Below are 14,183 nucleotides of genomic sequence, written 5' to 3'. Positions count from 1 at the left end.
TGAAGGCTAAACTAATTGAAATGAAGGGAGATGTCCAGGAAACCAATAGTGATGGAAAGGAAACTGGGACTCAAATCAATGGAATGGACCAGAAGGAAGAACAAAACATCCCACCAGAAAGGAATGAAGAAATGAGAATTCAAAAAAATGAGGAGAGGATTAGGAACCTCCAGGACATCTTTAAACGTTCCAACATCCGGATTATAGGGGTACCAGAAGGGGGAAAGAAACAGCCACGAGTGGAAAACTTATTTGAACAAATAATAAAGGAGAACTTCCCCAGTCTGGCAAAGGAAATAGACTTCCAGGAAATCCAGGAAGCTCAGAGAGTCCCAAAGAAGTTGGACCCAAGAAGGAACACACCAAGGCACATCATAATTACATTAGCCAAGACTAAAATGAAGGAGAGAATCCTAGAAGCAGCAAGGGATAAGGGGACAGTCACCTACAAAGGAGTACCCATCAGACTGTCAGCGGATTTCTCAAAAGAGACCTTACAGGCAAGAAGGGGCTGGAAAGAAGTATTCCAAGTCATGAAATCCAAAGACCTACAGCCAAGATTGCTTTATCCAGCAAAACTTTCATTTAGAATGGAAGGACAGATAAAGTGCTTCTCAGATAAGGTCAAGTTCAAGGAGTTCATCATCACCAAGCCCTTATTATATGAAATGCTAAAGGGACTTATATAAGAAAAAGAAGATGAAAAATATGAACAGTGAAAGGACAGCAAACACACAGTTATTAACAACCACACCTAAAACAAAAGCAAACCAAGAGGACAGCTAGATCAGGAGTGGAACCATAGAAATGAAGAACACATGGAGGGTTAGAAACAGGGGGGTGGGAGGGGGAGATGGGGGGAGAAGGCACAGAAAATAGCATAGATGGTAGGTAGAAAATAGATAGGGGGAAGGGCGAGAATAGTGGGGGAAATATAGAATCTAAAGAACTTGAGACACATGGTTATAAACTAAGGGGGGGGAGAATGGTGGGGGAGGGAGTGTGCGGGTGGAGGGGAATGAAGGGGGGAATAGAACTGTAATGGTATAATCAATAAAATACATTTTTAAAAAAGCTGCTGTAAACATCTATGTGCATGTTCTTGTGTGGGCATGTTTTTAACTCCTTTGGGTCAATATCAAGGAACATGATGGCTAATCATATGGCAAGAATATATTTAGTTCTATAAGAAACTGCCAAACTGTCTTCCAATGTGGCCATACCATTTTGCATTTCCACCAACAATGAATGAGAGTTCCTGTAGCTGTACATTTTGTCAACATTTCGTGTTGTCAGTATTCTGAAATTTGGGCATTCTGTTAGGTGAGTAGTGGTATCTTGTTTTAATTTGTGTTTCCCTGATAACATATGCGTAGCATCTTTTAATATGCTTATTTGCCATCCAGATATCTTTGGGGAAATGTCTGTTTAGGCCTTTTACCCATCTTTTAATTGGTTGTTTGTTTTACTATTATTGAGATTTATGAGTTCTTTGTATATTTTGATTAATAGTTTTTTAAATTTATCTTTATTTTTAAAAAATATATTTTATTGATTATGCTATTACAGTTGTCCTGTTTTTTTCCCCTTTATTCCCCTCTTCCCTGTACTCTCCTCCTACCATTATTCCCCCACCTTAGGTCATGTCCAGAGGTCACATATAAGTTCATTGGCTTCTCCATTTCCTATACTATTCTTAACCTCCCCTTGTCTATTTTGTACATACCATTTATGCTTCTTGTTCCCTGTGTCTCTTCCACCATTCTATCCCTTTCCTGCTGATGGCCCTCTATGCGATCTCTATTTCTGTGACTCTGTTCCCATTCCAGTTGTTTGCTTACTTTGTTTCTGTCTTTGTTTTTTAGGTTCAGTTTTTGATAGTTGTGACTTTGTTGTCATTTTACTGTTCATAGTTTTGATCTTCTTCTTTTTCTTAGATAAATCTCTTTAACATTTCATGTAATGACTTGGTAATGAAGAACTCCTTTAGCTTGACCTTATCTGGGAAGCACTTTATTTGCCCTTCCATTCTAAATGATAGCTTTGCTGGATAGATTAATCTTGGATGTAGGTCCTTGCCTTTCATGACTTTGAATACTTCTTTCCAGCCCCTTCTTGCCTATAAGATTTCTTTTGAGAAATCAGCAGATAGCCTTATGGGAACTCCTTTGTAGGTAACTGTCTCCTTTCCTCCTGCTGCATGTAGGATTTTCTCTTTGTCTCTAATGTTGGGTAACTTAATGATGTTGTGCCTTGGTGTGTTCCTCTTTGGGTCCAACTTTTTTGGAACTCTCTGGGCTTCCTGGAAGTCTATTTCCTTCACCAGATTGAGGAAGTTTTCCTACATTACTTGTTCAAATAAGTTTTCCATTTCTTGCTTATGTTCTCCTTCTGGCACCCCTATGATTCGGATATTGGAACATTTAAAGTTGTCCCAGAGGTTCCTAACCCTCTCCTCATTTTCTTGAACTCTTGTTTCTTCATTCTTTTCTTGTTGAATGTTTCTTTCTTCTTTCTGCTCTCAACCATTGATTTGAGTCCCAGTTTCCTTCCCTTCACTGTTGGTTCCCTGTACATTTTCCTTTCTTTACTTTTTGTAGACTTCACTTTTTTCTCTATTTTGTGGCCATACTGAACCATTTCTGTGAGCATCCTGATTACCAGTATTTTGAAGTGTGCATCTGATAGATTGGCTATCCCTTCATCACTTAGTTGTATTTTTTCTGGAGCTTTGATCTGTTCTTTCATTTGGGCCATATTTCTCTGTTTTGGCATGTGTGTTATGTAGTAATGGGTGGAGCCTTAGATATTGCCCCAGATGGGGCAACCCACTTGGTTGTATTGTGGTGCTGTGGGGGGGGGGTTGAGAGGGAACAATGACACTTGCTTAGCTCTTAGCCAGCTTTCCTGCTAACTCCTCAGTCACTTCCCCCACTACCCACAAGCAAATTGGGCCCTTCTGGTGCTGATTCCCTTCTTGTGTACATTCTAGGATCCTGTGGGTCTCTCCAACAAACTCTCCTGTGAGGCTGGGAGTTTCTCCCACCACTCTCCAGAGGTTTTTTGAGTCAGAGGTTTTGAGGCTTTATCTTTCCCCATGCTGGAATCCTGGATTATGCAGTCTGTCTGGCTTCCCAGTTATTCCTCCCGGTGTATCCACACACAAATGTGGGACCACCTAGTTCTGAGAGCTGCCCCCTCACCTACTTGGTCCTCCCACCACCGCCCTACTGGGAGTCTCCTCTGCCCATGCTGCCCATGTCTGTTCCTCAGTCACCTTCAAAGTAGGCACTTTGGGCCTTCACACAGTTCTCCCAATTGCAACATGATGTTCCTTCTGTTCTGGTAGCAGAAGCTTTGGAATGAATTTTGCTACAACACATTTCATGCCAAGATCCTGCATCAAAATCTTGAACACAGTAGTTTTTGGAATGCTTCTAGTTCTCGCACTGTCAGTCGCTGATCTTTGTTGATTGCAGCCCATACACATTCAACATTCTCAGGTGTTCTGCTTGTTTCAGGCCTTCCCAAACATGGATCACTTTCAACAGATTCTCAGCCATCTTTGAAGTGTTCATGCCACATTTATTTACATTGTACTCATTGCATCATCCCCCCAAACCTTCTGAATCAATACAATATACAGATGATGTATTACTTTATAAATGTATACCTGAAACTTATTTACCTTTATCAACCAATGTCACTCTAATAAATTCAATAAAAATAATTCACTTTGAATAGTTTCTATGGATGAATATTGAAGCTTACAGCAAAATTTGATGCAGATTCATTGTTCTACTCTCTCAGTCATTTTTAACATGACAGCCACACAGTACACATGCTCCCTCAATGGCTTCTACCAACCCCACTGCCTAGCACAGTGAAGTTGTCATTGTTCACACATGCACATTCTAGTCCACTGCTAGGTTACATCAGTGTTGTGCAAAGCATTCTCATTATATTAACCATGGCTGGACTTTTCCCAGACATACCTCATATACCTAAGAGAAAATATTTAACTCTTAGAATATAGATGCCTTCTGGAGCTAGATTGTCTCTTAGCCCACAGAAGTAATTAGTCACATGCATGCAAAAATAAATAAATAAATGAAAGCTATGTCTGTATATATGATTTACAGATATACATATCTTATATATTATATATGTATATATCTTATATGATGCATATAAAAATATATCAAGATATATTATATTATAAATATATTATATAAGATATATATGTAAAAAGATATGTATGTATATATCTTATATAATACACACATCAATATACATATCAATATATATTGATACATAAGTATATATATATCAATATGTATATATTATATATGACCGAGCTAAATTCTTCTGTGATGAGGAATTTAGGAGCCTCAGCCAGAGTCAATATATTTTAGAACTCTAACTTAGAATTTTTTTAAATACTAAGAGAAAAATTAAAGGAATCTACTCTCAGGGACTAGATGTGCCAACAATTGACTTACCTCAGCAGGACTGAAAATTCAGAGGCAAGTTTGTAGCACTCCACTCAGTATTCCAGCAATCACCCTCTTATTTTCTGCCCCACCTAACCTTCACATGCACCCCCTTTCTTACCACTGTCATAGGAATCATTCCTTTGGGGTCTACAATCCATTCATTGAACTGTTCCTGGAGAGCCTGTTTCCGTGTGTTGGCCACCTTGACTTTGAGATCATCTATGCTTTCTCTTTGTTCTTTTCTCTCTTTAATCTTCTCCTTCATCTTGGATACTCTGAAGGATGTAGAAATAGAAGATATGTTGAGTTAAGACCTTTGAATTTGATTCAGATTGTTCAAATGGCAGAAGAAAAGAGTTCGGAGCATCAAATAAACTTTGTTTCTGTCTTTTCTCCATGAAATTGGCCTTGATTTGAGCCTATGATTAGTGCATTAATCATAGGCTGCCTTCTACTATTATTAGACTTTTTATAGAGGTAGGCCTTATTTTACCTACCTAAACACTATACTTAAGAAGTACTAAGAATAGCCCTAGAAGCTGCCACATAACACAAACAGCAAGGTTGAATGTACTGAGGCCTCAAGGTGGTAGGCCTCTCTCTTCCCTGGATGCAGAAATCATGTGAAAGGATTCTGATTCAAGGTCTAGGGTGGGAGCCTCACAGGTAATTCTGATGCCTTTGAACAAACTTTTGCTTTCTGTCTAGGAATTTATATTGCCAGTTTCCTTTATCCAGCTGGAATTACAGGCCCTGAGCATAATAGTTACCCTTCTCCTCTGCCAGAGCTGTATTACCCAGGTAGAAAATGGGGAAAGAATTGTGGTTTTAGTTGTTCCTGTGTTTATCATCCCTATTAGCATTTCAAAACCCCCAAACTGGTTTTGATTGAAACACCAAAATGGCTCAGAATAATACAAAGTTTTACCATAGCTGAAATGGCTCAGTGGCTTGGGCATTGTCCCATAAACTGAAAGACTGCTGATTCTATTCCCAGTCAGGGCACCTGTGTGGATTATGGGCCAGGTCCCCAGTGGGAGGCATGTGAGAGGCGACTGATCAATGTTTCTCTGGGGCATCAGTGTTTCTCTCCCTTTCTTTCTCCCTCTTATTCCCTTTCTCTCAAATAAATAAGTAAAATATTTTTTAAAAATAGCTGCTAGCTTCAAAAACAATTTTCTAATAATGTTTGATGTAGGTCTTCATCTTTCAAAGAAAAGGGACTAGGGTTCTCCTATAGATTTTAAAATGCAAGAGAATTTTCAGTAAGAACTGATGATGTAAATATCAACAATAATAATAACAATAGTAATAAACAACCCTAAAATTTAAGTCATTACTTTATGTCCATGTAAGGCCTTCATAATTCCCTGGGAAAATAAACCTTCACAAATAAACTTTGAAATTTGAAACCCAAAATAGGCAAGTGGTTTAAAAGCAGAGAAGGGCCTGTTTCTGAACTGCTGGAAGATTGATTAGTATTTTAAAGGAAGTGCTAAGTTCCTCCAATACAACTGCTGAGCAGCCAAACCTCTGCCACTGATCTCAGAGCCCCCAGGTCCCTTCCTCTGCTGGCTCTTCAGCTCTTCCTATCCCCATTCTCCCCCTGCTGCTTTATCTGTCTCCCTCTCTCTGCTTCCCCTTCTGTTGCCTCTCTCTCCTTCTCTATAAAGCAGTCTCCTAAATTTCTGTCTTCATTCCTGCATGACTCTCTATTCTGTGTCTTTCTTCTAGCTTTTTCTCATTATTCACTCACTAAGTCAGTCAATTTTTCACTCATTACGCAAACATTTATTGAGCACCTATTATGGATTCTGCTATTATAAAGCTTAGAGCCCAATGCAGAACAGTGAAGTAAACAATATTGTGCAGCAAGTCCTGGGTGTCTCCAGATTCTTATGCATATTGATCACTGCACCACAAAAATGGATTAACAAAATTGGGTTTCTGTCATATTTCCATCTGCATGAAATACTTTGATCCCTGTCTTTGGTTTACTAGATCCTCCACATCTTTTATATCTCAGCTCAGACATCATTTTCTTCTATTTATTAATGACCACATTTAGAAAGAAAACCTAGTTTTGTGCTTCAGAGCTACTGTATGTGAGACTGAAAATGTAATCTAAATGACTTTAAATTGATTATGTAACTAATTCAAGGAATGAATAAAATTTCTTTCCTGTGGCGTGCATTATCTTATGATGATATCCACATCAATCAACAAAATTCCATAGCATCCAAAACGCTTAACTTTGGGCAGTGTAGAGGAGACATAAACTGCAAGCAGTATGAATATAAGTATAAATCCACATTTAAGGATACTGGATAGGAGAATAAAACTAATGTGGTAAAATGCAAAAATGGCCACACATCCTTCTCATTCCTGTATCCATGTGTGTTTGAATGCAATGTAACTTTGCAGCTCCTCCCATCAAGATGTGGAGTCTATTTCTGTACCCTTGGGTCTGGCTGTGGACATGTGACTTGCTTTGGCCAATGGACCATTAGCCAACATATAAAAGAAGAAAATTGAAAAACTCTATCAATTATATCACAATAAAACTGAAAAAGAAAAAGGAAAAAACATGCTTGAATTTTGAGGCCCTTTCTTTGAACTTGGGAGCCTTGCCACCACCACCTTGGAAATGAGTCTAGACTAGTCTGCTAGATAATGATCCAGTTACCTCCATTGCTTTTGCTAACAGTTAGCCAACTAATAGACAAGTGATTAAGGCTATCAACTGACAACTTACTGCAATGCATGAGTAAGTCCAACTGATACCATGTGGAGCAGAGAAGAGCCATGAGCCCAGCACAAAGTTACCAACCCTCAAAATTATGAGCAAATAATGATGATTGTTTTAAGCCAGAAAGTTTTGAGGTATTTTGTTATGCAGCAAAAACTAACTAATAGAAGTTTCCCATCTTAACAAGTGTTTGATATCTTTTTTAAAAAGATTTTATTTATTTATCTTCAGAGGGGAAGGGATGGAGAGAAGGAGAGAAATATCAATGTATGGTTGCCTCTCGTGAGTCCCCTGCTGGGAACTGGCCTGCAACCCAGGCATGTGCCCTGACTGGGAATCGAACAGCACTCAATCCACTGAGCTACACCAGCCAGGGAATTTTTAAAGAAAGAATGTAGTATAAATCTAACTAATTAAAGAGAGCAGTAAGTTTCCCTACCCTAATTGTAACAATCCAAATTCCACCTATCCATTCAAGCTGTACAAGGAAAATCCTCCACTTACAGAAGAATTTTGTCTAAATTATACCAAACTGAGCATTGTGTTTCATTAAAACTGGTTCCAACCAGTTTAAGTGGATAACTGATCTTGAACTTGGAGTGACCCCAGTTTACTAGACCATTACTGGACCTAACTGAACATTCTTTCTTGACTGCTGAGCAATGGAACTTGTTTTAATCAATCATATACACACTTTGGCTTCACTCTGTCCTATACACTGTGACAGTTACCAGTTGCTGTAGTGTAACCATTATGATGCTCCTTTCCTAATACCTAAACACCCCTGACTTTTCCTCTTCTGCAAACTATTGGGTGACACCTTCACTGGTCTGAACTCACTTGCCTAACAAGTTAATAAACTCTGTTTATTTGTTTTTAAGCTCTGGAGGTCTTAGTTTCACAAAGGTAAACTAAACTTTTTGATATTCCTAGAGCATATTCGTATTATTCTTGTAATTCTTGTAATTCTCGTATTCCTCTAAAAACCCACATATGACTTGTGTCTACTTAATTATTACATTTAATTCTTGTTTTCTTTTTGTTTATTGAACATAGATCTTACTATGAAATAACATTTCTAACAGAAGGTGTAATGACTTAAGAAAAATCTAAGTTACTGGTTAATCAATAATATATGAACACATAATTAGGGTTATTTGGAACTTTACAAAACATTTATCACCTCCCCATTAAATACTGATGATTAATTTCAGAGATTTCAACATTAGTCAATTACCCCAAATTAAGACATATCTTACAATAATCTTATGTATATAACAAAAAAACAAACACACAGAAAAATTTGCATCAGAAGAGCAAAAGCTAGATTACAATTTGGTATTTGAACTCTAAAGGATCGGTAGGACAGGTATAGAGGGAGAGGAGTGGTAACAGGCAGAGGACAGCGTGTGAAAGGTCCTCAGGGGGAAAGAAGGACTTTGAAGAACTGGAAGAAATCCTGTGTGCTTGGAGTATAGAGTATAAGAATGAGAGAGGCAGGAGCCAGGAATAGGAAGGAAATTAGGGACCAGGTCATACAAAGAAGTTCTTATGGGGTAAAGATTTTGTTTTTTATGCTAAAAGTAAAGACTTGAAATCTTTCACATTGGAGAAAAACATGATAAGATTAATCTTTTTTTAAAAAAAATTACTTCAAATAGTGGTAAAGAATAGATTGAACTGGCTGGTGTGGCTCAGTGGATTGAGTGCCAGCCTACGAACCAAAAGGTTGCTGGTTTGAATCCCCATCAGGGCACATGCCTGGGCTGTGGGCCAGGTTCCCAGTTGGGCATGTGCAAGAGTAAACCGACTGATGTCTCTCTCACACATTGATGTTTCTTTACCTCTCTTTCTCCCTCCCTTCCCTTCTCTATAAAGGTAAATAAATAAATAAAATCTTAAAGAAAAAAAGAATAGGTTGGAAGAGGGCAAGAGTGGATGTAAACATACCAATTAGGAGACTGTTACAACAGCTTCAACTAGGATAGCCACAGTGGGGAAAGTCATAAATGAACAGATTAGAGAGGAGGTAAAAATAAGCAGGACTTAATGATGAACTGTAAGCAAGCTGTAAGGAAGCACAAGGCGCCAAGGGTGATCTTTGGGCTTTGGGCTTGAGAATCTGGATGGATAACCAAACAATACAAGGACCCTGGCCGGGTGTCTAAATTAGTTGGAGCATCTTTCTATACATCAAAATTCTGCTGGTTCAATCCCCAGTCAGGGAAAATATGTAGGTTGCAGGTTTGATCACTAGTCAAGGTGCAAGTGGGAGGCAACCGATCGATGCTTCTCTCTCACATCAATGTTTCTCTCTTTCCCTCCCTCATCCTTCTTCTTTCTCTAAAATCAGTAAAAAAAATCCTTGGGTGAGAATAAATAAATGAATAAATAAATAAGACAATGATTTATTGAAAGTGAGGTACTTGTGAAACATCCAAGTGCAAATTTTGAATAGATAATGGCATATACTGGTCTGGAACTAAAAATACACACACACACACACACACACACACACACACACAAATCACAAGGTGTCTGAGCTAGAGCTCTAAGTCATGAATGTATAGGTCATAATTGAAGTCATGTGTTGGAATGAGAGCACTCAGGGATGGATTATGGAGTGATAGGAGAACAAAATAGGAGTGATGGCACCATACCTTAATGAACCTTGATCTTTAAATGTCAGGTAGCAGAAAATAAGTCAGGTCTTACTCTGAGAAGGACTAAACAGAGGTGGAAGGAAAACTGGTAATGAATGATGTCATGGAAGGGAGGAAGGGTATTTGAAGGAGAAAATGGTTGACATTATTGAATACTGCTAAGAGGTCATGTAAGATGAGGATTGCAAACTTTCCACTGGGTGTAGAATCATGGAGAACATTGTGATCTTGGCAAGTGATGTGTATTGAAGGGAGCCAGGAAAAAGGCCAGATAGAACAAGTTGAGAAATGTGTGGGAAGTGGGAGAAGTGCAGAGAGTATATATGGACAACTGTTTCAATAAACTTAACTGTTTTAGTTATATTTCTTCAACTATACTGTACAAGTTCTTCATGACAAAAAAGCAAATTTTGTATTTTTTCCCTACTAGGTATGGCTCAACATTGAGCAGTCAGCAATTCATTCCTTAACAAACACTTACTGAGCCTCATGCAACTTATGCCAAGCACTGCGCTTAGTATTGCAGATGTAGGTGAGATAGAAAACAATTCCTATCTTTGAAGAGATAATGAGGAGCTATATCAACAAATACATAACAGTGTGCTAAGGACTGACATGAGCCTATTGGTATTTGAGGAATATACAGAAAGAGTACCTAATCCAGACTAGATGCGGCAGAATGTATCCCAAAAGAAGTGATATTTGAGCTGATTCTGAAGGACAAGGAGAAATTAGCAACCTAGAGAACAGAATAGAAGGATGTTCTAGACAAAGATGCTGGCACTCTCAATGAAAGGAAAGGACGTCTGGCTGTGGTGGTTTTCATTAGCTGATATGCATAAATCATATATACAACCCAGCTTTCTGCTAAACATATGCAGTCTATATGGCACAGGTGGACTAAATCAAGGCTTGGTTGTCTGAGCTTATTGTCCCCACACACTGGGTACTTCTGATTTAGTGCCTCCAAAATTTGAAGCTGACCTTGATGATCAGGATTTCCTATTTCCAAATGAAGTGGTTGAGTTCCGATTCTACATTGGAAGGAGTATGATTACATCCCCCCAGAGGGCTGGGAAGCATCTGTTTTGATGGTGTAGAACTGAGCTAGGACAGAGGATATTTAACCCAAGGCAATTGCACATAAGGTCCTCAACCATTAGAAACCGCGGCAGTTGCATGTGAAGTTTTCAGTCTATCTTCTCTGTACAGAAAAATAAATTCGTTTTTTGAGGATGTCAGTTACTAGATAGTTTAAAATGAATCAACAGAACTGTTGGCAAATATTAAGAATTTCTGAACATCTTAGATAGTCTTAGATATTTCTCCTCTAGTACTAACATAACTTGTCAGGCATTATCCCAGATATCCAGCCCTGGATGGGGAGAACTTAACTCAGGAACTCTGCCTCAGTCTTTAACATTAGTAGTGCTCTCTGCCTCTGAAGTAGGACTATAGATTCACTCACCATCAAGTCGCACAGGGGTGTGTGTGTATGTAAGATGTTAGGATAACATTCAGGGAGATCAGGATTTCTTGGTCCTTAAGTACCTGAATGTCTAAGTACCTAATAATGTGACATGTAAATATACAACAGAACGTAGTTTAGAAATTAATATGAAACTAGTCAGTGTATGTACATTATTATTATGCTTCATGATGAACAAAAGTAGAACCTGTTTGGATAAAGTCCTGTCCCATACATTTGGGTATACTAGTTATTCAAACATCATTTGAAAAAGCATTTCCTTATCTATCCACTCACTTTTGGCAAAATCCATTTTACTGAATTGATAAAATATGATATTCAAACAGATTGACAAGAAGATTAATATTAATAATATCACCTTGGGAGCAGTACCTATGGGATTTCCTAGCATAATGTAAGCACAAGCATTTGGCTCCGTAAAGAGGTGGCAGCTGGTGTGGAGTATGAGCAGAGAGACATCTGCCTAGGAAGTCACTGTCTCCTGGCAACTGAAGAAGCCCCATATCAAGGATGAAACATTCCCTCAGTCTTGCCAACTCCTAGTGCTGGCATCTTGTAAGGATGAATTAGACACTTTGAGGTTTGGATTTTTTTTTTAATACAAAAGGTAAGTACTTTGAAGTAAACCTTCAAATCCTTTGCAGATACCATATTTCAACAGAAATAGACACAATGGATTTGTCACATAATCTGCATGAGTTCCTTGAACACGAGTTAATTTGTAGGGAATTATTACAAGTAAAATAAAAGCATATGTCTCTTTTCCTTTTAGTTTTCACTTGGTTTGTGTTTCCTTAATGCTTGAGAATTTATACTGGCTTATTTATCTCCTTTATGTAGCTGTGGTAGAGAAAGTAATTCTGGAATATTTCTTTGTGATTTTTTTCTCTTCATGGATTAAGTGTTCGTTATTAGTCCAAAGGCTAAAAAGGAGTCACTGGAAAAACACCCAAAAGACATCTCAAGGTTTGTCATAGATGCACAGTGATAGTGAAATAAGCAACAGATGTAGGGATCAAAGATCATTACCAAACCAGAACTGGATATGCATGGCTGTATCTGCCACACGGGGAAAGATCCAAGCTTTTGCCTTGGATCTACTTCCTGTTTCAGTTAAATTTTTAGGACTAGTAGAGAAGAGAGAGAAAATGTATATAATAAATTGTATGGTCCTGCTTAAATTATATAATATAAAATATAATAAAATTTAAATTATATAACAAATTACATAAAATATTAGTATATTTTATATTAAATTATAATATAACTTTATTATATGATACAATATAGATTGTATATATTTTATATTAAATTATATACAATATATTTAATATATTTTATATTAAATTATAATATAACTTTATTATATGATACAATATAGATTGTTGCCATGCAAACCATATAATATAAAATATAATAAATTTATGTAATAAATTTGATATATATAAGTTTATGATATATTATTTATTTATTTATAAAATATAATAGGCCCTGCTTCTCTGAGATAGTGTGACATCCTAACACTAATAATCACTCTCTATAATGCTTATTTTTGCTGTTTTTGAAAACATCACACAGTAAAATTTCACCATTCTGGTGAAAGGTTGTACAAATTTCAACACATGTAAAATATGTCTAACCATCACAATAACCAGGCCATTGGAAGTTTATAATCCTATATTAACAGCAACTTTTTTAGCACTGGAGGAACTGAGTCACAGGGGAAAGATGCTAAAAAAAATATGAAGAAAAGGAAAATGATAAAAACCTAACCTCTTTATTGTTTTTGCAAAACTACGTGCAAGGATTAAAGTCCACTTAATTCTATACCTCTCTTCTAGGAACCCTGATGAAAAGCAATAAAAGTATTATATGTATAAAACTTACAAACAGCAGTAATATTTTATTTTTCAGAATAGTAGCTACCACTCTAAAAATTGTTCCAAATCAGTAAGGAGTGTCTTTTTTGTCTACTGTCCTTAGACACTGAACAGAGATGAATCCCCTTTTGTTCTAGGAAGCAGACAGATGGAAACTTCAGCTCAGGTTGAGTCAAATGAACATTTTAACATTGTCACCAAAATGATATAGTTCAGAGAATTTAAAAGCAGGACTGTTTTGCTAAGATGCTGGGTATCTGAGCTTTAAGTCAATAGACATTGTGCGGTTGTAAAGCATCCCTAGGATTTCTGAATATTCTGCAAATGCCTGACACTGTCACATGTTGACACATAGATCCTGAATTTTTGCCATTTTTGCCACAGAGAGATGAAGCCCTAATCCTGACAATCCAGGCGGCGGGGGCAGGGAGGGGGCAGGAAAGTATCTTTGATTACATTAACTCACTCATAAAATTCCTACAACAGTATTGCTCCAATAGAAACTAGGGTGCTTATCAAACCTCAAATGACCCTGAATATTCAAGCTCCCAGTTCAGGAAAGATCAGTGAGCCTTGATTGGTGTAGCTCAGTGGATTGAGCTTGGGCTGCAAACCAAAGGGTTGCCTGTTTGATTCCCAGTCAGGGCACATGCCTGGGTTACAGGCCAGGTCCTCAGTGGAGGGCCATGTGAGAGGCAACCACACATTGATGTTTCTCACCCTCTCTTTCTCTCTCCCTTCCACTCTAAATAAATAAATAAATAAATAAATGTCTTTTTTAAAAAGTTCGAGGAAAATTTAAAAAAAAGAAAGATCAGTGAAATAAATTAATCTTATTGTGTCATGCTATTGGTTGACAATGGAACCTAGACCAGAATCCTACTTTGCCGATTACTATCCTTACAA

At 37.6% G+C, this 14,183-nt stretch overlaps 1 protein-coding gene across 1 annotated transcript in view; it reads right to left on the bottom strand.

The window, feature by feature from the left end:
* The window catches only part of EFCAB5 (EF-hand calcium binding domain 5), a 115,161-nt gene that overhangs the window by 73,899 nt on the left and 27,079 nt on the right, over positions 1–14,183 (bottom strand). Inside the window, exon 6 of the mRNA XM_037070042.1 lies at positions 4,615–4,771. Within this exon, the coding sequence (XP_036925937.1) occupies positions 4,615–4,771 (157 nt within the window). The remainder of the gene's footprint in view (positions 1–4,614; positions 4,772–14,183) is intronic.

This window comes from Sturnira hondurensis, unplaced genomic scaffold (genome assembly GCF_014824575.4).
Source record: "Sturnira hondurensis isolate 20B ecotype Veracruz unplaced genomic scaffold, ASM1482457v3 Scaffold0018728, whole genome shotgun sequence".
Classification (NCBI taxonomy): Eukaryota; Metazoa; Chordata; class Mammalia; order Chiroptera; family Phyllostomidae; genus Sturnira; species Sturnira hondurensis.
The sequence above is the reverse complement of the archived record's forward strand: the minus strand, read 5'-3'. Positions and strand labels throughout refer to the sequence as shown.